General features: G+C 33.2%; 2 protein-coding genes across 16 annotated transcripts in view; one reads left to right on the forward strand and one right to left on the reverse strand.

Moving 5' to 3' along the window:
- Positions 1-237: 237 nt before the first annotated feature.
- Positions 238-8,400, forward strand: LOC106871414 (uncharacterized). Of its 9 annotated transcripts, none has more exons than XM_014917840.3 (4): positions 238-378; positions 2,919-2,959; positions 3,838-3,931; positions 4,560-8,400. In XM_014917840.3, exons 3-4 carry the CDS (start codon positions 3,884-3,886, stop codon positions 5,103-5,105), a joined length of 594 nt encoding a protein of 197 aa, XP_014773326.1. In that variant the 5' UTR covers positions 238-378; positions 2,919-2,959; positions 3,838-3,883; the 3' UTR covers positions 5,106-8,400. The 9 variants fall into 9 exon arrangements, with proteins under 9 accessions (XP_014773326.1, XP_089217487.1, XP_089217501.1 ...); XM_014917842.3 differs by having other exon boundaries at positions 299-315; XM_052971983.2 differs by lacking the exon at positions 238-378 and adding an exon at positions 497-626.
- LOC106871418 (uncharacterized) overlaps positions 8,030-24,310 on the reverse strand; it is a 20,498-nt gene continuing 4,217 nt past the window's right edge. For 4 of the 7 annotated variants that reach the window (XM_014917849.3, XM_014917853.3, XM_014917854.3 and 1 more), the window contains exons 2-4: positions 22,794-23,010; positions 16,915-17,001; positions 8,030-16,180 (exon numbers count right to left, since the gene is read on the reverse strand). In XM_014917849.3, the coding sequence (XP_014773335.1) occupies positions 15,878-16,180; positions 16,915-17,001; positions 22,794-23,010 (607 nt within the window). In that variant the 3' untranslated portion in view covers positions 8,030-15,877. The remainder of the gene's footprint in view (positions 16,181-16,914; positions 17,002-22,793; positions 23,011-24,310) is intronic. The other 3 variants (XM_014917850.3, XM_089361333.1, XM_089361331.1) reach the window with 1 other exon arrangement.

Raw genomic sequence — 24,310 nt, forward strand, 5'->3', positions numbered from 1 at the left:
TGAGGATAAAGTCGAGACATCTCTTTGAATGTCTAGCTGCTAGACCAGCTTTGTCACCTACCAGCAGCACCTTGATTTAAATTGGAACAAAATAAAATTATACGAATATACAACGAAATTAAGTATATCCGCACGTATATAATCACTTATACATTTATGTAGTATCACATTTACTTTCATATAAAATTAAAATAAAGCGATAACTGGATAACAACCCTTGTTCCAAATAGTTTTTAAAATTCCACCAAAAGATGTCGCCTTATTCCAAGAACTGACCAATCATATTCGTCTTTACTTTGTAGAATTTTAATGTAGGTGAGTGTTGGAGCCATTGTTGTATGGGTTCACTTAAGTAAAATTTTCGGAATTTTATGCTATGTACGTATATTAATTTAATATTTGCTCAGTAATGTGATTCTCCCCCCAACAGAATAGACTGGCCGGATACAATATCATTATTTTATACATGCATTTGTTTCTTCAATTTTGGATCATTTATATAATAGTAATTTCCACCTTATGTGTTAGTAATTCTCATCGAAGGATTATTTAATGTCGACTTCCATTCAGTGCTCGATGATCCAATATTTTTCACCACAACACTCTTTTGACTGAACTTTTTAAAGGTTTTGAATTGGTTATATCTCTCTCCAGGTTTTTCTTCTTACAATTTCTTTAGGTGCGCACTAACCCCAATGGATTTCCAGTTTTACTATTTTCTGTTTACTAATCATTGGAACTAGCTACCATTTTCCTTTACTCAAATATCTTACACACATATATATAGATATGTAAAAAAAAAATGTTTTCGGTTATAATATTTTGTTGTTTCTCCTTATACTTAAATAGTTTAAAAATTACCATTTCTAAAGATATTTTCCTTACTACTCCCCCCCTCTCTATTGTATCATTTATGCCGTAGGCGAAATTTATTTGAGATACATGATTCATATATTACATTTGAACATATACTGAATTTAGCAATGGATCTAATCCAAGTACGATCGTTTTCATATATTCCATTTAGTTTTTACTGTATGAGTGTTTATGAAAACACATTTGTCTAATCAGTGTTTTAAGCTGCACATATGTGTTATCACATGCTACCGTGGATCTAGTAGTTGTAAAGCATTGATATATCGCAGACTGACAGCTAATTGGAGTAATGCGTAGATGCAGGGTTATTTTAGAATTACTTTTATTGCAAGTTACACCATTTTTCTTTAATATTTCATCAGTTGTAACAATATAATGTTCCCCCGCCTTTCTTTCTCGCCCGTTCTTTTTCATGGCCTTTCTATCCAGGTCACGTGGCCATTTACTGTCTGTCTACCTCCCCCTCTCTGTTATACACCTTCACTGTAGCTTCTGTGATGCCTCTCCCAATTCTCTTCTCTCTCTCTGCTACTACAACTCTTACTAACAATGACTATTAACGCTTTCTCTTCAAAATATATCTTGACTATTGTCCATAAAGATTATATATTGACCATTTTATTGATGTGTTCTCTTTCCATCGTCGCCCTTATTAACGAACCTTGTATGATCTGTTGGTACTAAATGACTACTGTGATATACCCTTTGAGTAGTTATATGTAGCTAGCCGTGGCCAGTTCTAATCTAGGTTGGACAGATGTTGGCGAAGGTTCCTTGTCTTACATCTCAGAATTTCAGTAGCAGCGCAATATGATATCTTCGTTCTCCATTATTAAATCTTCGTCCCTACCTACCAAAATGCCTCATTATTTGAGGCAATTAACATACTAGCTTTATTTTTTGGACTCGTTCAGTTCCTTAGGCTCATTTGTAATATAAGTATGTATATATTTTTGCGTTTGAATTCAATTTTAGCTTCATTTTTCAAATTATCTTCAACTCCTCTTGTGTGTTATGTTTTATTTTTGTTATAAACTATTATTCGTAAAACGTAAGAAAAAGATGAATTTTCTAAAAAGACTTCAAGAATGTAGAATTATTATAAAGGTCAGCCTAAAGGAAATAGGTATTATATAAAACTATATAGTATTATTTTGGTGCTTGCTTTTCGTTTAAATCTAGCATCTATTAATAGAAAATATTTTATTTCTTACTTTTTCGTAATTGTTTACTTTATAAACGCTTTCACTTCCTCAGATACCCTTCCTTAGTGGGCTAGTTAAAATATTTATCACCCAACAGTCGGCCATGTTGTAGATATGTTAGTATCACCATTTATCAAACTACTTCTCGATTTACCATTGCATACCTCACAAGTTTGCTGATATGTACCACACTTCCATTACCATTTTACTTTTTGTTTGTTTAGGTCTTCATTCCAAGTTATGTGTATATATATACATGTATATATACATATATATATATATATATATATATATATATATATCTAAATACCCTCTTTCAAAGACTTGAGTAATCGAGTTGTTTGCCCCTTCCACGTCAAATTGTTTTCTAATGGTGTCTTCTAGTTTTCCTTTCAGTCTTGGTATTATCTCCCTCTCCCCCCGCTATAAGCCTACCCCCTTTTTTTTCCAAATGTGTTTTCATTTTAGTTTTCATTTTAATTATTGCAGTTGGTCTTTCCCGATCCCCTTTTTTTGACATATCCACAAAGTAATTTCCCCTATTACGACTTGCTGCTTCTATTTACACATTCCTGTCACCTTCAAAACTACCAGCTTTTTTTTTTTTTTTAACCAACACTTAGCTTCTTTGTTAACGTAAAAACTCGTTTGCTTTCACTTTTTAGTGGTCAATTTATATAGTTTTAGTGAACCGTATCCGTCTAAAATATGTATTCATTACATATATCTATTTAAAACGACCACTTTAATTTGATCTTACTTTTGTTTGTTGATTATGTATAATTTACTTCAATTCTTGGAACAAACTAATATATGGATGATATTCTATTTTGATAGGACTGGTTGTATTCTTAATTATACAAAGTAAATTAAAGAAGGTAAGAATAACTTTATACCATTTTCAGATTTTAATTTTCTATGTGTGATTTCCTTACTCATCTTTTCCACTAAATATTCAGCTAGATTTAAGCTGTATATACATATATATATGTATATAAATATATCAGGTTTTCATTTTTCTTAAACTGAAAACTGTTAATTTGTTATTGCATGTTCTGCTTTAGCTTCAAATTTATCTTTCATTAATATGACTATTTGATAGAATTAAATATAATTATCACTCTTCTGGTTATCTCACAATATTTAATGCGTCTTTTTATTGGTGTTTTTTTTATTGTTTTTACAATGTAGCTTTGTTGTAACTTCCTTGAAGTATATTGGTCTCTATTTTTGTTTTGATGTATTAGGAAATATTTGTAAGCATTTAAATGCCCTTATAGTCATTAGCACTTGAGAAAGAAATGATGTTCCGGGTCGTTTACGAGGGACTTTGCAGCTTCTTGGTTTGTATGATTTTGTTATGCTATGAATTAGTAGGATGTCTAGTGAATAGTATATTCTGTTGATTAGCTCTATTTTCAATGTTGCTTTCATGTTTCATTGTTGTCTTAGTACTTCCTCGAATACATATGTATGCTAGTTTGAATCTAGTTCATAAATTTTATTTTCTATTAGGGTTTGTTTAATTGTGATTAAGACTGTGTGCATGTAAGTGTGAGAATTGTTGTTTGAAGAATTTGATGTTTATAACTATGATTTTTGTTGTCCCAGCCTGCTCTTCAAAGAATAACCAAGTTAACTGGATTTTTCAGCCTCATCTGCTTTTTATTTGGGTAAAGAAAGATTGAGTCACATTATTTTATTATGTTGTTAGAAGTCTGTAACAAAAAAGTAAAATTTGAGGATAATTTTTCAGATCCCTTTAAATCCAACTCAGCAGAGTTGTAAGCTGTTCTTTAGTGATGCAGCAGGCTCGTGGTGATGATTTTGCAGTTCACAAGAGTAAACAGGTTAGTTAAGGAGACTTCAGATAACCTTTATTCTCAATGAAACTAGACATGTATTAAATGTTGGGGGGTTTGGGATGTTAGTGACAGCTAAATAAAGAGTAGTATGGTACTGGTCAGGTTTGTATTTCATGTGTTACATGTAAAGCTTTTTTGGAATGACTTTAAGTATGGATGAACAGATTTTGATTCAGGCTAATTGTAGTCTGTATTTCATTTCATTCTTCTTGTGGATATTAATTCTGAGCTTGAAGTGATGAGTTTTTGTTTCATCCAGTCAGCTTTAGATGAATAATCACTGCTGTGGAATTTTTATTATTAATTTGATTCTTCGTTCCTTTTCAAGTTTGTTATAAATTGTATTTTGTCACTGTATTGCTTGAACTAGTTTTTGTCCATTTATATTCTAAAACCTTGAGTTAAGCTTAATATAAGAAAAACAACTGGGCATGTCAAAAACGTGTCTGATGTGTTTTGACTAATCTTCTTGCAATTATGTGTTTTCTTTGTTTTCCTGAAATTTTCCAAAAGAGAAATGTTTAGTTGTATTGTCTATATGCATGGTCTAATGATTTTTAATTTTATGAGTGCCTACATCAGTTTTTTTTTGTTTTTCTCTTTTTAATTCCAGAGAAATATGAGTTTTTACAATAGCATACCGCCAAGTGAAAAGCCAGGACTTTATCCTGCTGGAACCTTTCCTACAGCCAGTTATGCTCCCTCTCAACCTGCTGGAATGCCACCTGCAGCAACACCACAACAGAGATTCCCATCAGCTACTCAACAATATGCAATGCCTGCAGGTGCTGCCACACCCTCATTGTACACTCCAAGTAATGGGTATACACTAATGTCTCCAGCTTATGCTTCATCTCCTGCACCTGGAGCATTTCATTCTGTTGGTTACTCTTCTCTTCCTTCCATCCCATCGACGACTCCAGGTTATCCTACCGCCCAGTATCCTACTACAAACTTCCCACCAACTCAGTTGCCAGGAAGTAGTGCACCATACCCAGGTTTGCCAGTCAGTAGCCAGTTGTATACAGGAAGTGGGGGTTATAGTCCCCTTCAAAGTGTTCAACCTAGAGCCTACACCATGCCACCAATGGCATACCCAAGTACACTTGGCACAAACCCTACATACCCTGGTGCTCCTCCTTTTGGGCCACCATATTAAAAAAGGTGTCAATAGCAGCAGGTGGCTAGGACTGAAGCTTATATATGTTGTATAGACCTACTGCATCTGGTGTGTTTGTAAATCTGGGCCCTTATTGGCCTAAGTTGAATTTAATTCTCATGTTTTTATGCAAACAAGGCTTCTTATGTATCTTATACGCAAGATAAGGGACTAAACTTATCAGGTACTCTTTGGTAGACATGGTGGTAACCGAAGTGCAACAGGGAAGTTGGTGAAGATAGGCTACTTAATTCATTCTGTTGCATAATACGAACATTTTTATGAAGGCCAATCTAGGTGTGCTATATTATATATATATGTATAATTTTATGATATATATTGCACACATACTCTTTCCCCTGCTTCCTTTTTCTTTACTCAACAGACTTTAACTATAAAAGGAATATTTTATGTGTGTGTATATATATATATATATATATATGTATATATAAAATATAGATACACACACATGAAATACACACATTTTTCTTTTTTTAGACTTTTTTGTTTTTACAGACAATGCATTTTTATATTTTGATAACATTTTTGAAGAAACTGCTGTTTTTGTTACTTTTTTTTCAAACTATTTGTCATGTGGATCTTGGTACCAAAATGAATGCACTTGGTTATTACTCCAGTATAAGTAAACCAATATTGGTTAATGATAAGGTCACATTTTTCTTTTTCTCATTATTACACTGCATGTGCTTTCATTGACTTTTTTTAATCAACCTTGTCATTAAGCCACTATTCATTGCAATTTCTTCTTTGAATAATTTTAGTTCAGCGTTTTCACATTTTACAAATTGCATTGAATTTCTTGGTTTAGTTTTATTGGATTATATTCTTTCAACAGTGTACTGGTCTTTGATTGAAACTGCTAATTGATATTCCACAGTAACCTGTACAGAAGTCTAGAAAAGCATTTCCTCTCTAAATTCTGTAGCATTCATCCATGACACAATACATCATAGATAGCTATTTTTAGCAAATATAAATCATAAAGAAAATTTTCTCCTCAATTTCCCTTTCTTCCCTAACAAAATGGCCTTATATCCAATAATGAAGATAAAGTTATATATATATATATATATATATATATATATATATATGTCTAATAAACATTTTGGTAATCTAAACCAACACTGCAGTTTGATTTAGCTTGCAGTGATTTCTCCAACTGCTGTATACCTGTTACCCACCTCTCATCACGATTATCTCTTTTTTTCTATATTCAACTAAAAAAAAAAAAATTCTTTTTCAATCTACCATTGCTGAATTGGTGTCAAACTCGTTTCCAACTGGGGAAACTTGTAAGAATATTTTTTCAATAGTTAACTCAATCACCTTCAATCACAAGGCCATTTAGGTCGTCTTGTAATAGATATCTATTAAATAAAATATTTTAAAACTATAAAATATACAATTACTTTTTTTTTAACTTAGATTGTAGTTTGCATTATATATGTGTGTGTATATATATATATATATATATATATCCATATATATATATATATATATGGATTCAGTATCCAAGTTAAGAGGGAAGGATGTTGGATTTTATTCGATAGAAAAGGTGTCTTGATGTTTAAATTTCTTATTTGACTGTTATCTTAAGTTCCTCTTTAACCAGTATTTTTAGAGCAAGAATGTGTATTCAAATACATTTAGGATAAACTTACTTTGAAGAGGTTATATTTTCTCATTTTTCTATGAAGTTATACAATATAAAGTGAATCTCTAGTAACTTCTATAAAGATACTTTTTAAATATTTCTTCTGAAGCCTGTTTACTGTTAAGACAATCTAGATTCAAAGATGTGAGATGCTGGTAGTTATTTTTATGAACATATTTATTAGATAAACAGCAATCTTGTTCAACTAAAATATTCTGTAATAAATTAGAAAATCTATAATGTTTTTTTTTTATATATACTAATTAGTGTTTGGACATATTTCTAACAATCCAGTGTACAGAAATGGATTAATCAAATTGGCACGTGTAAAAAAAGAAAGCTTTTCCCTAATGTAGAATTATATATACCCTAAACTTGTGTACTAAAAATATATCAGGAGACCTATATTAATATGTTAGTTTCATATATAATATATATATATATATATATTTATTAGTGCTTTGGAAAGTTTAAGAGAAGTCTTTTGTTATACTACTTCTACTCAACTTTATTCTTTTAACCTTGGTTGAAGGCAAAATAAAAGGATCATTTTAAATAACACTTTTGTGCTTTTTTGTTCCTCAAAGTACAAATATTAGTTATCTTAATAGTAAAAATACAATTTTAAAATTGTACATGGAAAGTTATATAAAATTCAGATGGTAATATTGAATTAATACTGGAGATGTTTTTAAAGTTCCATAAAGTTGGAATAATTAACCAACAGTATTTTCATTGATAACTTTTCTCTAAATTCCAATCCATACTATTTTTTAAAGAAAAGTTAGAAATTTAATTTACCTGTATAATGACCTGAAATAATATTCCTAAGTGGATATGGTTTCTCGTGTGAACCATTGATAACATGCATGGAAAGAGTTAACCAAATTTGTTGCTATCTGATTGCAGAGAGCTCATAGCCTATGTCAATAGGTTATGAAAGAAATTTATGAAATTGGGCAATATCTGCAAGATGACTGGTTTCACAGAATCTTTTGTATTAACATCACAGCCAACTATAGTTCTTAAACTTAATGATTATGAACTTTAGTTCTGCTTAATACCTTCAACTGCTGATGGTCCATAATTGTTTGGGAGGTGGGTAAGAAAACTCTGATATCTGACTAGTGTTTAAGTGAGTGTAGTGAAATTATGATGGTATTATTGGTCATTTAACCCAATAAATATTGTCAACTTGTAATTTGTTTTAAACAAACACTTTTTTATGAAACTGTGAATTATTCATTAGTTTCTTTTTTTTTTCTTTTTTTTTTTATTAACCTCATGACAGCAATAATGTATTATTGAATTTCATGTCTGTTCAAACTTTGGGTTTTATGTACACACACTATCATTTCTCCATAGTAAAACGCATCGTTTCTTTTCCTCCACCATCACTTAATTGGATATCAGATAATGTGGAAGAAAAGAATACATATTCATTTCTAGAAAATGGAAACAATCACCTGTTTTTTATGTATTGGTGCAATGTGTATTACAGTTTTTTTTTATTGTATGTGTGATGCTGAACTTATTCTGAAGAGGCTGTAAAATAGCAAAACTATTTGGATATAGAGTTTTCTATGAAACAGGTGAAAATAAAATTTGGTGAGGAATATATATTACTCTTGTTTGTTTGTTTTTTTCCAATTTTATACTTGTTTGTACAAGAATTTTGTTGGCTATTCCATGAAGTACATTGACTACTGACAAAATTTTTTAATCTAATTTGTCTTAAAAGAAATTGCTCATCATTAACAAATAAAAATGCTTTTAACCCTTTAGCATTTAAACTGGCCGTATTCAGCCAAAATATTCCACCTGTTTTGTGGCCTTTTGCACCAGCCCTACAATATCATTCTAAAAATTAAGTTCTTGTCAAAGTCTCATAACTACAAAATAATGCATGATTAATTCAAAACAATGTTAATGAATAAGCATTACTTTTGACAGAATGTGAATGCTCAAGGGTTAAAAGATATTCCTTTCCCCTTCATTGGTGCTTTCATGTCCCTTTTTCTATGCATGCATAGGTTGGACGGGTCTATTTCAACACAGCACCTCACAATTTTCATGGTCCTTCATTTGAGACAACAGCAATTATTATAAAATGTGGCATTTTTTTACAGCTGGATGCCTTTCCCATTGTCAAGCACTTACACAGCATAAGACTCACTGCATTTTATTATGCCACCAGTAGTCCAAAGGTTGTCAGCCTGGGCTAAACAATTTGCCTCAGTTTCACTGTGGCTTGCAGAGTCAGTGGCTCTTCCATTTCTTCTTGGCCATTTTGATATTTGGAAACAATTTTCTTTTAAAACCCATTGAACTGATAATAGTACAAAGTTTATTTATGCAAGTTTGCATAATGCATTGTAACTTTGCTTGTATTTCATCGAATGCCTATTCTTCAGGCTTCTGCTTTCTAAAGCAGAAAATAACATTTTTTTAGAAATTTACTTTTTTTTCTAACTTATTGAATGTTTTACATTATTGATTTATATTGAAGGCTGTCTAAGTTACTACAACTTTAATTTTGTCTATATACACTATTACAACCAGAGCAATACAAGGCTCTTCTACACTATATAACTAAGTCTGAAACTAAGATTAATTCTATAGACTGTGGCTAAAGGAAGTGTACCATCTTGATATTAAACGAAATGGATTTTCAAATGAGAATTCTAACATTCAATCTATAATTAACTAATTCATTTCAACTGAAATCTGAGAAGTTTTATTTACTTTCCATGGAAAATTCTATTGTTTTGGCCAAACTCTTTATTTTGCTGTATTAAATAGGCTGTGGTACATTTAGGTTACTAAACCAAACTTGTAATTAAACTTCCACAAAATTTTACATTTAATGTAAAATAATTCTTAATTTCAATATTGAAATAGCGTCACCTAATTGTCTCTGTCACTGGGGACACTTGTAAAGATATAAATTCTAGTTCTCATTAGAGTATTTATTTCCTGTTTCCACTCTTTATTTCAGCAACAATGATGGAAATATTTTTCACATAAGCCTGAGATTTTTTTTTCTTTTTGTTTAGTATGTGGGCATTAGATATGAAAAGATCTTGACTTACTTTTTAAAACTTGGGTAAATAGTTTGTATGGTACTTTATTGAATCTGCCAAGATATCGGTCAATGGTTTATATTGCCAAAACTGTTGTCTATCTTCATGTTACTTGGACTTCAATGTTGAGTCCACTATGTGCTCAATACTGACAGCTATTTAACTTTAAGTCAGTCTGACTGTGAAACGCATTAAAATAAAATACAGATAGTATAATTCACTGCTGCTATGAGCAGTAAGACTGAAATGAATATTTTGTTGGTTTGCAGAATGTTAAGTTTAATTACTAAATGTCCATACAGCATAACACTTGTTCGCAATATATATATATTGTCCTATACAGTCGGGGATTTACTTCACTTGCTTAATGCTAGAGAAACAAAAATTGAGTTCCAGTTACTAGGATTCTGATTGCTCTTTTATTTATTGTTGTCGAAGCTATTTACAAAGAAGTTTAAGACCAGAGTCTTTTGGGGATTTTTATAAACTGAAGATCTTCATAGAGAAAGTTCCAAACTTAGAAGAATGGTCAACCTAACAAAAACAAAAGTATTAAATTAGTAACATTTGCTTCACAAATCATGTGAAAATGAATCTTCCAGTTTTCCTTGACCATGTTGCAATATTACTCTATGGTTCAAGTAAGCTTGTTGCTGAGTGTCCAATAAAAGACATTGTCAACATGTCACATTTGAATTTTCACAATGCTAATCAGAAGTTAGTTAAAAAGCAAATTTGTGAGTTTAAACTGGTCCCAGACTCTCTGTACAAGAAGGTAATGGTATAAAAATGGAAACAATTTCTATTGATAACATAAGCTATATGTATTAAGCATATATCACACTGGGGAAGGTTGGTGTTCATAAAAACATCACCCCAAGGTATTTTTCATGAGATAGGTTTCAAAATGAACGAGGAACTCATGATAAATGTCGGTTTTAAACACTGAAAATTAAGGTAATCTTATGAAAATGAGAGTAGTAAAGAAAACTTAGCATTTATTAAATATAATGAAGTGAAATATTGAAATGTTCAGAGAATAGTGTTTTAACAACCCTGCTGGTATAAATACAAATAGTGTCCTGGCAGAGTTCATATATATATATATATCATCATAATTTCCTTGATTGTATGGGTTGGATAGCTTGACTGGATCCTGTGAGCTGCATCAAACTCTAGTGTCAGCTTTAGCATGGTTTCTACAGCTGGTTGCTCTTCCTGTTATCAACCACACTAGTGTCTTTTTTTTTTTTTTTCCTCTCTCTATTCAAGGTTACCATGTCACTTGCAAACCAAGGAAAAGAGCCACTGTGACTAAATGGGGGTAGTATTTGAAAAGTGGCTTTGTGTTAGGTGTTGGGAGTTTAAAGTATGATTGGGGATAAGTGCAGGTGTGTTGCTATTGAGTTACATGGCTGCTTTATTTTATAAGGGTCGGGGAGTAGCTATGAAGAAAAGGTAGTTGCAATGAGATGCTAAATCAAACCCACAAGGAACAAGGAGGTGAGCTTAAAGGATACAGACAGTAGTTCAGGAGGGGTTGGTGATGGAGGTGAATGTAGTGAGTGCTGAACAGAGGTAGGGGATACATGGCCTGATTGGAAATAATGGTTGTGGGTGAGGCAAGAGAGATAAGTGACTCAGATGATGAGCAAAGCATAGTGTTAGTAAAGGAGCTGCAGTGATGCATAGGTGTAACTATAGTGTAGTGAGTGGTGGTGGATATGAGAGGGAGTTGAGAATGATAGCATATATATCATCACCGTCGGTTAACATCTGCCTTCCATGCTATCATGGGTGGGACTGTTTTACAAGAGTCGGCCAGGCAGAAGCATGCACCAGATTTCTGTGACTGTTTTGGCAGGATTTTTACAGCTGGATGCCCTACTTAACACCAACCACTCAGCAGAGTGGACTTAGTGGTTTTATATGGCACAAACACAGGTGAGGTCAATTTTGGCAAGGTTTTTTTTACAGCTGGATGTCCTGAACACCAACCACTTTACAGCATGGACTGAGTGCTTTTTAAGTGGCACTTGCACTGACAGGATCACCAAGTACTTGCAAGACAAAAAAAAACTTTCAAGAGGGGAGAGGGCATTGGAGGAGGTGGTCTGGTGTCGAATGATTGTAGTGTCGAAAGGTTGTAGTGAGACAGGCAGAAACTGGTGTCTTGCTGTATAAGAAGTACAAGGTTACCCGGCAGGAGAGAGATCATGAAAGGTTCTAGTGAGACAGAAACAGGTGTGCTACCGCAAAGGAAATACATCTTTACCCAACCTGAGGGATGTGCAGGAGAAGGAGAGAGAGAGTAGGAGGCAGCAGGATAGAGATGGTGGAAAAATGCCAGGCATACTCACAAGGGACGGGGATCAGAATATAGATGGAATGGTGAATAAAGGAAGAGAGATATACAGATGAGGGCATACCCTTGAAGTTCAAAACGCCATAAGTGGCAGGATATTGTGAAGGAAGTGGGGGAGTGAGTGGCAAAAAACTGAGTATGTATAGAGTCAGGGAGCTACCGGATAGCAATGATCATGAGGACAGAATTGGGGAGTGAGGGCTAGGGGCTTTCCCTGTCTTCCTATCCTTAATTGCCTTACCTGTTATGCTGCTATCAATTCTGATGGCTGGTCTTTCAATTGGTTCGATATTTGGTAGACTCTCCTTCTCCCATTCATTTTCCACATTTAGTAACTTTTCATAGTGACACTTCCATGCATCTTTCTTCTCTGAGTCACTAAGTGCAAGCATACCATTATCCATTTGTACACATTTCTCACCTGCTACATTTCTATATTCTCTGATACACTGTTTTGCAATCCTGAACACGTCACACCTCTGATCCTCACATTGTAGAACATTTGCAAATCTCTTACCTTCAGCTTCTCCTTTAGCTATGTATACCTGATGCCTAGCTGCCCTTTTGGCTACCTGATATAATTCTCTGCTTCCATCATTTTTCCAGGCCTGTCTTGCTTTTATAGCACTATCAACCTCCTTGCTCCACCACCATATCACCCTTCATCTAGCTAGGACACTGCACCAACCACAGATTTCGTCCATAGCCCACAGGAACTTCCAATTGTCCTCTAAGCTATATGTCCGCAACTCATCCTCTCTTTCATCAGAAGCTTCCATTAGTAAATCTCTAAATTTTCTTGTTTGCTGGGTCTTTGAGCTTCCATAGTCTTCTTTTCCAGATTGGTTTATTTCTCCGAGTCTTTCTAGCTCTAATTCTGAAGTCACTAACTAGTAACCTATGTTGGGAAAGACTTCACATTTTTAAGCATCCATCTATCATTGCCTGGTGAGTGGGTAGTAAATCTGGCTTATGTGCTTACCAGACTGATAAGTGATTAGGTGGCTGGTTGGTTTATTTGAAGTTAGTGTTGCAGATTATTTGCATCACAGGACTCCGGCAGTCTTGTTCCCTTCTCATTTCTAGGTCCAAAACCATAGCCCCCATGCACTCCCTGGAATCCATGGGGGTGCTGTTCAACATGTCCATTGAAGTCACTAGCCACAATAACAAAGTCTCTGTCATTTGTTGTTGGGATGGTCTGCAAAAGGATCTCATAGAATTGGTCCTTCTGCTCATCAATCAACCCAGACTGAGGAGCATAGGCAAAGATAAATATAACTTAATTTACCCATGATAAGTCTCATCTTAATTACCCTAGTACATACTCTGACTACTTCAATTACCTTATCTGCCCACTTTTCTGCTAAAAGTATGCCTACTCCACCCACTCCCTCCTTCCTGCCGACCCAGAAGAATTTGAATCTGTTTCTTACCCACGAAGAATCTAGCTAAAGTTCCCCTCCATCTTACTTCTTGCACACCACACCAATATGGCGTTCCTCCAACATTTCAATAATCTCCCCACTCCTTCCTTTCATTGTGTCAACATTGATGGCAGTGGCCCTGAGACTGAGTATTTGGGAGTGGTGGTGATAAGGTAGTTGTGGAAATTTTGTCCTTACCTGAAATGAAGATCTGCAGAAACACTTGCCAGCTAGCATAGAGCTTTGATACATAGTTTATTCAGTGAATTACAATGTGAATGTTTGTGTATCTCCTTGCCTTGAGCAATAGTTGTAAACAAGTGTCATCATCATGGAGCAGTACCTTTTGTTTCCAATCAGCTGTGAACATGTCCAGTCTTGAGGAAGTATTACCTTGCTTTGATACAGATGAGTTTGACAACAGGAAGGGCATCCAGCCTTAAAGAATCTGCCTCAATGAATTTCTGACCTATGCTAGTATGGACAATTGCCATATTATGCTGAAGATCATGTTTGCTGCACTAATCTTAGTATGATATATATTATCTCTGAACTTTCTATTGTAGATCTTGTTCTGTCTTAAAAGTAGACAGCCTAAAAGGAGATTTATTCTCTTTCTCAGTGATATTTTAGGGTTTCCATTGGTGTTTTGTCAGAGAATAATCCTATGATCAAAAGTCTTTTATCTAAGACCATCCAGTATTTTTGGACATTCAGGACTACATTATCTAGAGTATCCTACAAGTATATACATCTGTAAAAGCAATCAGTCCAACAATATGCATCAACAACTTTGTCTTCATCATTTTACATGCAAATTTTGATGTTGACATGAATTGGGCAGGTTTACTGAGATGGTGCTTTATGATTGGATGCTCTTCCTGTTGCTATGAAGTCAGTTTTTTCATATGGTTAGAGATGATGAATGACCAAGACTATAACAGATATGTATTTAATCAAATCCTAAGAAACATAAAAGAAAGTCAAGCAGGAAGGTTTGGACAGACAGATAAAATTATTATAATAGTTCTTACTCACTTCCAGTTCTGACCACACTTAGGAAAACTATCATGAATGATGGAAGGATGATAAGTGGTAAAATGCCAATTGATTATCACTAAAGCAGCATTTTACTAACAATGGTTAAGAGAGAATGGTATATGTTCTTACTTGATTCTGTATTATATAAAGCTATATTTTTCTAAGCAAGTATACTAATGCATCTAGCTGTAGGTTTGTATCTCAGGTAATCAAGAGTCTTGTACCTTATTCGTCCATATATGACACTTCTGCCAGTATTTAAACTTTTGTTTAAGTATGAAGCTCTTTCAGTAAGGAGTAAGATTATACATGAAAACCACAACCTTCAGTATTTACTGGTTATTATTTTATCTATGTTAATACATATGGTTGAGTGTCTAACTTAGAAATACAACAGTGGACAGGATTCATTTCAAACCATGGTACCAGTTTTGTGCTGTATCTTCGGTAAAAACATCTCAATAGCTGTAAACAGACACCAAAAAAGGCATCATTGAAATGATATGTCTTGTTACAGTGTATCCAGTTTTTTCCCCCCCATGAAGTGTAAAAGAAAAGTGCATCTATCAAGGATGAAATGTTTCAACATTGTGATAGCTGGGATGAACTCTAATTTAATTCATATGTCATGAAAGAAACCTTTTAAAGTATAGGGAACAAACAGATCTGTAGATTTGGATTAGATTCAATTTATAGTCTCCTTTACCGCTTTTATTATCATATTTTTGTTAAAATATGCTCTCTGTTTCCATCAATTTTGAAATAATGAAGAATTAAAAAAAAAAAAACAACTATCATTTTAAAGCTTGTGTTTGGAACATAAATAGTGCATTTTAAAAGAGGAGATTTGTATGATGGAACCAAGGGCAGTCTCAGGTGTCTTGATATCAAAAGGATTAACAGACCAAAGCTCATATAAGCACCCAATGATATTCTTAACATTCCTTCCTATTTTATCTGTTCATTAGATCATTAAAAAAATAGAATGAACTAAAAGGCTGTTAATCTTGTACCTATGTAAAATATCAATATACTATATCAACAAAATGAGGTACTATGAAAATATATTTTAATAATAAAGCTATTTTCAATAATCTGTTGTGGTATTTAAAAAATACTTGTTTTTTTCTGTCAGTTATGTTACTTTTATAAAACAAAAAAAAATCTTTTTTCCAATATATTTATACTCCAATTGTAAAATCAGTTTCAGCTTTTTCTTTTAGTTCATTGATTTGTTGCCAAAGACTTGAAGTGCTGCCACAGAAAGAGTCACTTCTTCCAATAGAGCATGTGTCAGCTAAATGGTCATCTGTAGAATCAAAGTCATCAAAGCTTGCTAAAGAATCAGTCCAACAGAAAGTTGATGAACATTCAGAATTACTTTCTGAATGCCTGTCTTGAAGAGTAAATTTATAGTCCTGTATAGCATCACTCAGGCTCCAAAGTTGACATAAAAGGTTCAAATCCAAATGGCGAAGGCAAGCCTGGAAAAGATTAATAAATTGTTTTCTTTAGATATTGACTAGTAATTGAAATAATTTCTCAAACAAAAAGTTTTTGACCATTTTCACTGCCTCAGTCCCAAATATAAAGAAAAAGAGCAAGTCAGCCATACCAATAATTGTTTCTAATTTAGGTACAAGCTTAGTAATTTTGTGGTGAAGGGGTTAGTTGATTATATTAATGCTGGCGCTTCAATGGTACTTTATTTCATCAACTCCAGAGGGATGAAAGACAAAGTTGATCTCAATGTGATTTGAATGCAGGAGCCAGAATGAATGTCATAAAGCACTTTTCTGATGCTGTAGCAATTTGATCAATCCACTGAGAGTTTCTCTAGATGTGACAAAAGCATTAGTGCACAAGGTGAAAGAAGCCAATTGGTAAGTCAAACCTGGTCAAATGATATTCATACAAAAACTATTATATATTAGTTGGAGTGATGTCCTCATTTTGATTGTTGGTTTCACTACTAAGTAGTGAAAGCAACAATCTAGGTGGGAACATCACTCTGACAAATACACAATATATAAATTCCTCATCTCAGAAATATAGAATTTTAAAAACTTAGCCTGTACAAAACTAAAAATTTTTGGTGATAGCCCAATCAGTTGTATTAGTCCAGTACTTGACTTTTACTTCATTTATTTGAATGGAAAAAAGCAAAATCAATAATAGCAAGATTTGAACTCACAAACAAAAGGAAGTAACTAAATACCTTAAGTGGCTTGAATTTAGATGAATAAGGGGTGATATGTTGAATGACACAAAAATTCAACTGAAACTTCTTTCTGGTTTTCTTTCTCTAAATATGAGCAAAATTTCACTTAACTGACAATATTTTATGCGTCATTCAGTAAATCATAACTTAAATTTAAGCCATTGATAACATGAGTTATTTCCCTTAGCTTATTTTTAATTATGTAAATTACTACTGGCTTAAATTCTTTGGAATTCTTTAATTTCTTGAAATTATCTCCCCTTTTCTTTGGGAGTCACTAACAGTTACTGTTAGCTTTTCATTTTTTTTTGAGAAACTAAATCAGATTTTATGCATGCATTAGTGAGTACATCACATCTTGGCTTTAGTAACTAAATACCTAAAGATATTTTGTTCCTACTGTCCCTATATTACAAGAAATTGCTGAATGAGAGGAAAGAGAGAGAGAGAGAAAGTCTAATCTAAGTAGGCCAACAGAGGGAACAAATATTGAAGATGACAAATATATTGTCAAAAGTGCAATCAAGGATATGAAAGCAGAGAAACGAAACAAGCTGTACTATCAGATAGTTGCTGAAATGCTGAAAACATCCAGAGAAGTAGAATATATATTAATCCATCTCATAGTCAATATAGTGTTATGAAAGTTGGTTCTCTTATTGAACTCATCAATATCTTTTCATTGAATGTATGTCTGATGTTTGCCCTTGTATCTAGTATTGTTGCCATATCTGGGCTAGTATCTCTACTGATGTTCTACTAAAGTTTCTCCTCTTAAGGTGATTTATCTTTCCATTGTTGTTTTCTTTTCGAAGCGTAAGTTTCTACTCCAATAGTTCTTTTCCTTCAACAAGTTCTCTAGCTTCTTGTTTTTCCAGATATAATTTGAATTCTTTTAAATCATATGTTGATTATTACATGATTAGAGCAACTTCTCACTAGAGACCCATTTTGTATAATTCTGAACACACTACACGATTGCTTAAATCTGCTTTATTGCTGACTTCTTGCTACCTTGAGAGAAACTTTAAAAAAAAAAAAAATCATAACAGGTAGAACAAGCATAGCAATATTATCATCAACTGCTGTAAGGGAAAATAAGATACCCTATAGAGAAATTAACTTCAGAGGTATGCAACTGATGCACTAAGTTATGAAAGCAATAGAAAGAGTTACAGCTAAAAATAATTTATCAATGATGGTAATGTGGTTGAAACTCAATGGGATATCAAGTCTAATCATCTTACTATCTTAATAATTTTCATAATAATAGTTATGACTTCCTGATAAGAAAGGAAGCCTTAAAGTAATAAGGGATAGGAAAGAGTATCTAAGACATCTACAAAGAAATTTAATAATTTCTTCAAGAACATAACCATTATACTTTGTTTCCAGTTGATAGTTAACTTTGCTCAGATCTCATCTCATCTTTAGTTGGGGCATTTTTGGACAGGCATTGAGACTTCAAACATTATGGAGACAGTATGGTGTCCATGGTGTTTTGGTAACTTTGAATAAATCAAATGCAATCATCGCTATTTTTATGTCCACTTTGCATACTGGTTTAGGTTGGATGGTTATACAGGATCTAACAAGCTAGAGGACCACTTCTTGCTGGATGCCTTTTTTTTAACAACAATCACTTTATAGACTGTATTGAGTTCTTCCTTTCATGGCAGCAGCACCAGTGAAGTTGCTTCATAAATCACAAGACTAAAGACACCTTGTCTGAGAAGGAGAACAGAAGATAGAGTGGTTGCTTTATGCAGTATGATGAGAGATATAATGGGAGGAGGAGAGACAGGTTTGTTGTGGAGGAGAATCATGGTCACTCTGCAAGAGTGGGGATGGAATGGCTGGAGTGGTGCCACAAAGAGAAATGTAGTAGTGATGAGGTATCCAAACAAACACCCAAGGTAACAAGTTCAAGAAGATGAATAGAAGAGAGCATAGAAACAAAAGAAGCAACAGGGACAGTTATGGTTACAAGAGAGCAAAACAAGGGTGAGAGATGGATATAAGCATGAGGTGTAGGTAGTCAGATGTATATAAGAAGTGAGTGTAGTAAATAGTGAACAAGGGTAGGGGTGACAATAAGTAAATGTAGGGGTGGGAATGACAATTGGAAGTAAATCAGGGGAGAAAGAGCGGTGACTAGCAGCACGATACAGGTGATATGAAACAGCCTGTTAGAACAGGTTCTAATTTTATTACTTACAACGCCTACTGACAATTTATAAAAATATTTAAATCTCTAGCTCAAGCAAGCCTCTACCTCATCAGAAATGTTACAGGACACATCCATTACTTGAACTATATCGAGCAGATTATTTCACATACCTGTCCCATAAAGTGTGCAACAGTGTTTAGTCCCAGGTTAGTGCCTGATTCTGCAGACCTATGATTAAAGTCATTCCATTTAGGATCAGCACATATTTTTGTATATCAGTGTTTACTTTGTCTAATGTATTTTTTAAAATCTAGATGTGATTTGACTGTTATTTATAGCAGGTTGAGCAAAATAGGTCAAGTAAGAGAGAAAGAAAAATTTATGTGCATGCATGCAGTTACATTAGAAAGGCTTCATTGACACACTTTTATTTTCCCCTCCATAATAAATTTGAATTACATGCTAAAATAAAAAGAAGATATGGTCATTAACTTTTATAGATACTTTTATGTCTCATAAGTTTGACTTTATTGTTATTAAATAATCGAGTGAGCTTCTACTAAATAAAATGGTTATGCCTTTCTTATCACTTTATGAAAGATTTCTTATGTTAGATTCTTTTAGATTTGATCTTAGCTAATTCCTTTCTCAGCCATAATCATCATCATCATTTAACATACTGGCATGGATCAGATGGTTTGACAGAGTCTGACAAACATAAGGACAGGCTGTTAGATAAAGGTAACAGGTGCTGGGTAGCAACAGATGTAATTTGGGAGAGAGTGTGTTGTGAGTGATGAAGAAATGGGAGTCCTGGAACAGAGATGTAAGGTAATGGGTGATAATGTGTGCTTGGTGGAGAGCAGTATACATGCACATGTTACAGTTTCTTAACCACTACTCTTATGTTAGGGTGCATTTTTCTATGGGTGAGCTGGTCCTCTGTTGACTGCATACTGCTAATCATTCCTGCCTCATAATTCAAATTAAAAATATTTTCCAATAACATAGATTACAACAACTCAAGTCATCTGTCCTACATAATATTTCAAACAAACAGTTGAAGGTTATTATTTCATTGACTGATCAAGTGAATATGAGATAAAAAGGATCCCATAGTTAACACCCAAGATGGCAGTTCTATAAATTATGTGATACACATATATATACACACATATATATACATGTATGTATATATACATATATGTATATAAATATATAATTTAGAGAAAAGAACCAAAATTCATGAACTCATCCATGAAAATCCACAGTCACATATAAAAAAATTTAATAAGTAAATACACTAAAAAGAACTATAATAAAATACAAAGTAATAATCATTAAAATAAGTATGTATATATATATATATATATATATATATATATATGTGTGTGTGTGTGTGTGTGTAAGGTATGTATTGGTGAACTGCTAGAGAAAGAAAATTATGTCAGGAACTTTAATCTTAAATACATAATATTTGTTAGGGAGAGTGTCTGTAGAAAAGATCTATCCCATAGCATTTGTAGGTCCCCCAAAAGAAGTTTAACCCTTTAGCATTCAGATTACTCTGTCAAATGTAATGCTTATTAATTCAAATTCTTTTGAATTAATTATGCATTATCTTGTCACTTCAAGATTTTAATGTAATTGTTTACTTTTACAATGACATTGTGTAATAAGTGATGGCGGTGGGGGGCAGATCTGGCTAGTTTGAACAAAAAAAAAACAAAAAACAGGTAAGATATTTTAGCTGAAAATGGCTGATTTAAATGCTAAATGGTTAAGGTTACAACTGTAAATTTTACTAACTTCATGTCTAGACATATATTGTCAGAAATTAACCAAACATGTTATCAACATGTAACAAAATATGGCAAGAAGCTAATTTGATTTTTCTATACACAGCTATTTACAATTGAGAATGCAACAATTTTAATTACCACAGCTGAAATAAGACATACATACACTTCCCACACAATACTGAGTAGCTTTTTAGTATGTAAGGCAGAGAGAGAGAGAGAGAGAGAGAGAGAGAGAAAGTAGAGAAGGCAAGAGGTAGATATGTGCTTATATAAATTAATTGAAAAAGAAATTGAAAGAAAAGATGTTTTGTTGATAAATATTAAATAAAGATTGTTTAAAGGAAATCTAATCAACAGTATAGAAAGATATGGTACTTAAAATGGTTATAACTCAAATTTCACAAAAAACAGATATTGTTCCCATAGCATTTCTGGTGTTGGGTCACCTGAATTTCTTTTACCAATTTTATCCGGTCTTCTCAGCCTTGGACTACTCGTTATAAAAGTAAATATTGGTGTAGTTTCTAATCACTGGATTTGGTAAACCTGATGGTACCCATCTCTTCAGCACATGGGCGCCATTGGTTTTCAAGGAGTTCAATTACTTTTGGCAGGATCTGATTTCCAAGCTTAATAAAAAAGCAGTTTAGTGACCAACCACTCGATCATGAGCAGTTAGTACCGAATTACATGGATCAGTGGCTGATTTCCATCAGCCTATTGACAGAAATGATTCTGATCTGACAAGAATACAGATCTTAATACATAAAGAAGTATGACAATAATATTAAAGTATGATGGGGTGCTGAAAGTTCCTGGCTTTGGGTAAAAAAAAATACAAGAGGATCAGTTAATTACAATTTTATTCAACATATTCCCACTCAGATTCACATGCTTATTGCAGCAGTCCTTCAGGTTTTCTAAGCCCTATAAAAATATTCAGAAGGGTAGGCTTCCAACCAAGCCTTTTGTGATACCCTTAAAGCCAGAAACTTTTCAGTACCCCCGCATAAATAATATTCAGTTGGAAATGTAAAAATTTCAAATTATAAAGCAAATGTTGTTTACAGGGTAATTAGAAATGATCCTTAATATAGTTACCATATGTCAATAGTGTAAACAAGTTACCATTTCATATGCCATACAACAAAACAATCACATTATTTTAAAAAGAACAGTGATTCTGAACAAGTTATAAAATACATGCACAGACAAAATAATTCCAATTCATTCTGTAAATTGGTTGGCATTAGAAAGAGTATCTACTAAAGAAACCATGCAAAAACTAAAACATTAGAAGACAGCACAGTTATCTATCTTGCCAGATCTTGCTGAGTTGGCCAACCCATGCCAACATGAAATGTAGATGTAAAATTATAAATATTAAGAAAAACTAAAATGGATAGCAAATAGCAAATCAAAGGTTAAGATGTTTTATCATTGTGGTTGTTTTAATTAATTTTGAAAATAATGAAGGATTTAGTAAAATAATTGTCATTATTAAGCAGTTGTTGGGAAGCTTTTAATTTAGGTCACTTGAAAACAAAAAAAGCTTGTATCATAGAATTAAGGGCTGTTGAAGGCAAGTTATTAGCATAAGGGTGAATTGATTTCAGGGATGTGCTTGGCAAGTGAGTTGAAACTGAAACAATTTTGTGACTTCTTCAACTAAACACAAAGGAAAGTGGATGGGATGGAGTGGTTAATTGATGATACAAATCCTGAAGTCATATTTAAATAGACAAAATTAAATACAATAAATTAATTACTCTAAATCTATTATTCTTACATCTTGTCATCCTATTTTCCTAAATTAACATTTGAAAAGAACTAAATAACTTCTCAATAAACAATACCAAATTGAATTTGGCATAGTATAATTTCTGACAAAAATTTTAACTTACCATTTCTGAACGCAAGCGTACCAAAGCTAGATTCAATTTACAAAACGAGGAATTCCTCCAGTGTTTTTGATCCAGATCATTGTCCTCTGGTGAAACATCAAAGTGTGAAAGTATTTTTTCTTTACATAAGTTTTCAAGCTTCTCTCTGGGAATTCTTTCACTTTCTTGCTGGTAACTAGTTACATTGTTATTATTCATGGTATCTGTATCTACAAGTCTAGAAATATAAAACAATAGAAACCAATGTTCACGAAGGCACAAAAAGTTAAACTAAAAGTCTTTATTCACAAAAATATTTTACATGATTGTGAGACTCCACAATGCTTTACCTATTTTCATGTCTCATCTCCTCTATATCAAATGCCAAACTACCATATGCAATAGTTTGTTGGTACCATTAAGGTAGAAGCTCTATTTCAAGGGATCAAAACTGTCAGAATCCTTAGTGGGATAACTAATGAAGGTTCAATTTTCATTTGTTTTGTCTTCTACATCTTTTTACTATTTGTGCCAATTCTTTACATTCATGATTGCTAATATACAGAGCCAAGTTTTCTTGGTCCCCCCCCCCCACCACTCTCTCTGTGTTTGTTTGTTTGTTTCATAAATGCTTGGCAAGGATTTAAACTGGGGATGTGTTAAATATTGCTTAAAAGGATACTATATACTATATTTCCACCATCAACATTTACAGGTCTATTTATCCATGGAGTGGAAGTATCAGCTGTACAATATAATACAACTCATTATTTCTCTATAAGGCTTAAGACCTCACCTTAGTATGTCTTCCATAGTATTCCTCCTCTTCAAGCAGATACCCTTTACTGACAACATTTTCCATTTATATGTCTATACAAGAACATTCATCTCTTCAGAAGATATTAACCTATGCTTTTAATGTCTAGCTCATAACTTAATGTACCTACCTTTCTGATGCAAGTTAATTTTACATATCTAATTTCACCTGTTTCATATCTGACCAGCTTCTACAAGTCTTCAATTACATAGCATCAAACTTTTAACACCTACTTTAGAGTCTACCTTTTCTTATCATTAGTAGTTCGCTGAACTTCTTCCACTGTTTTAGCTTTTTCCAACACAAATTAGATCCGCTAGAGAGCAGTAACTATCAACTCTAACAAGTGAGCTAAGTACTCCTGTACGAGAAGTTCTAATTCTTTCAGTTTGTCAGAGATTCACTGAATCTGTTGTATAATCATAACCATATAAATTAACTACCTACTCATTTTCTATATATCAAATAAGGTCACTTGTTAGAAGGTGCTGAGATTTGTGCTGTGACTGACAAACTATTTGTCAGTTAATTATTTAATCTTTTGGAATCAACCAAAATGCCAATTTCGGCTGATTTTAAGGAATTAATCAGTTTGTTTAATCCTTTGTTAGTCAGGTTAGTCATCTTTAGACATCTCCAACAAATTCTGCAATAGAACCCAGGTCATCAGCATCTGAAAGTTCCTAAGGACAGAAGTCTGGCAAACATCTACCTGAATATT

Source organism: Octopus bimaculoides, chromosome 1 (genome assembly GCF_046866305.1).
Source record: "Octopus bimaculoides isolate indiv1 chromosome 1, ASM4686630v1, whole genome shotgun sequence".
NCBI classification, from domain to species: Eukaryota; Metazoa; Mollusca; class Cephalopoda; order Octopoda; family Octopodidae; genus Octopus; species Octopus bimaculoides.

Bases quoted from the DNA above. Each gene is read 5' to 3' on its own strand.
- LOC106871414 (XM_014917840.3), top strand. From the start codon at position 3,884: ATGCAGCAGGCTCGTGGTGATGATTTTGCAGTTCACAAGAGTAAACAG. The intron at 3,932-4,559 runs GTTAGTTAAGGA...TTTTAATTCCAG, and splicing joins CAGTTCACAAGAGTAAACAG to AGAAATATGAGTTTTTACAA.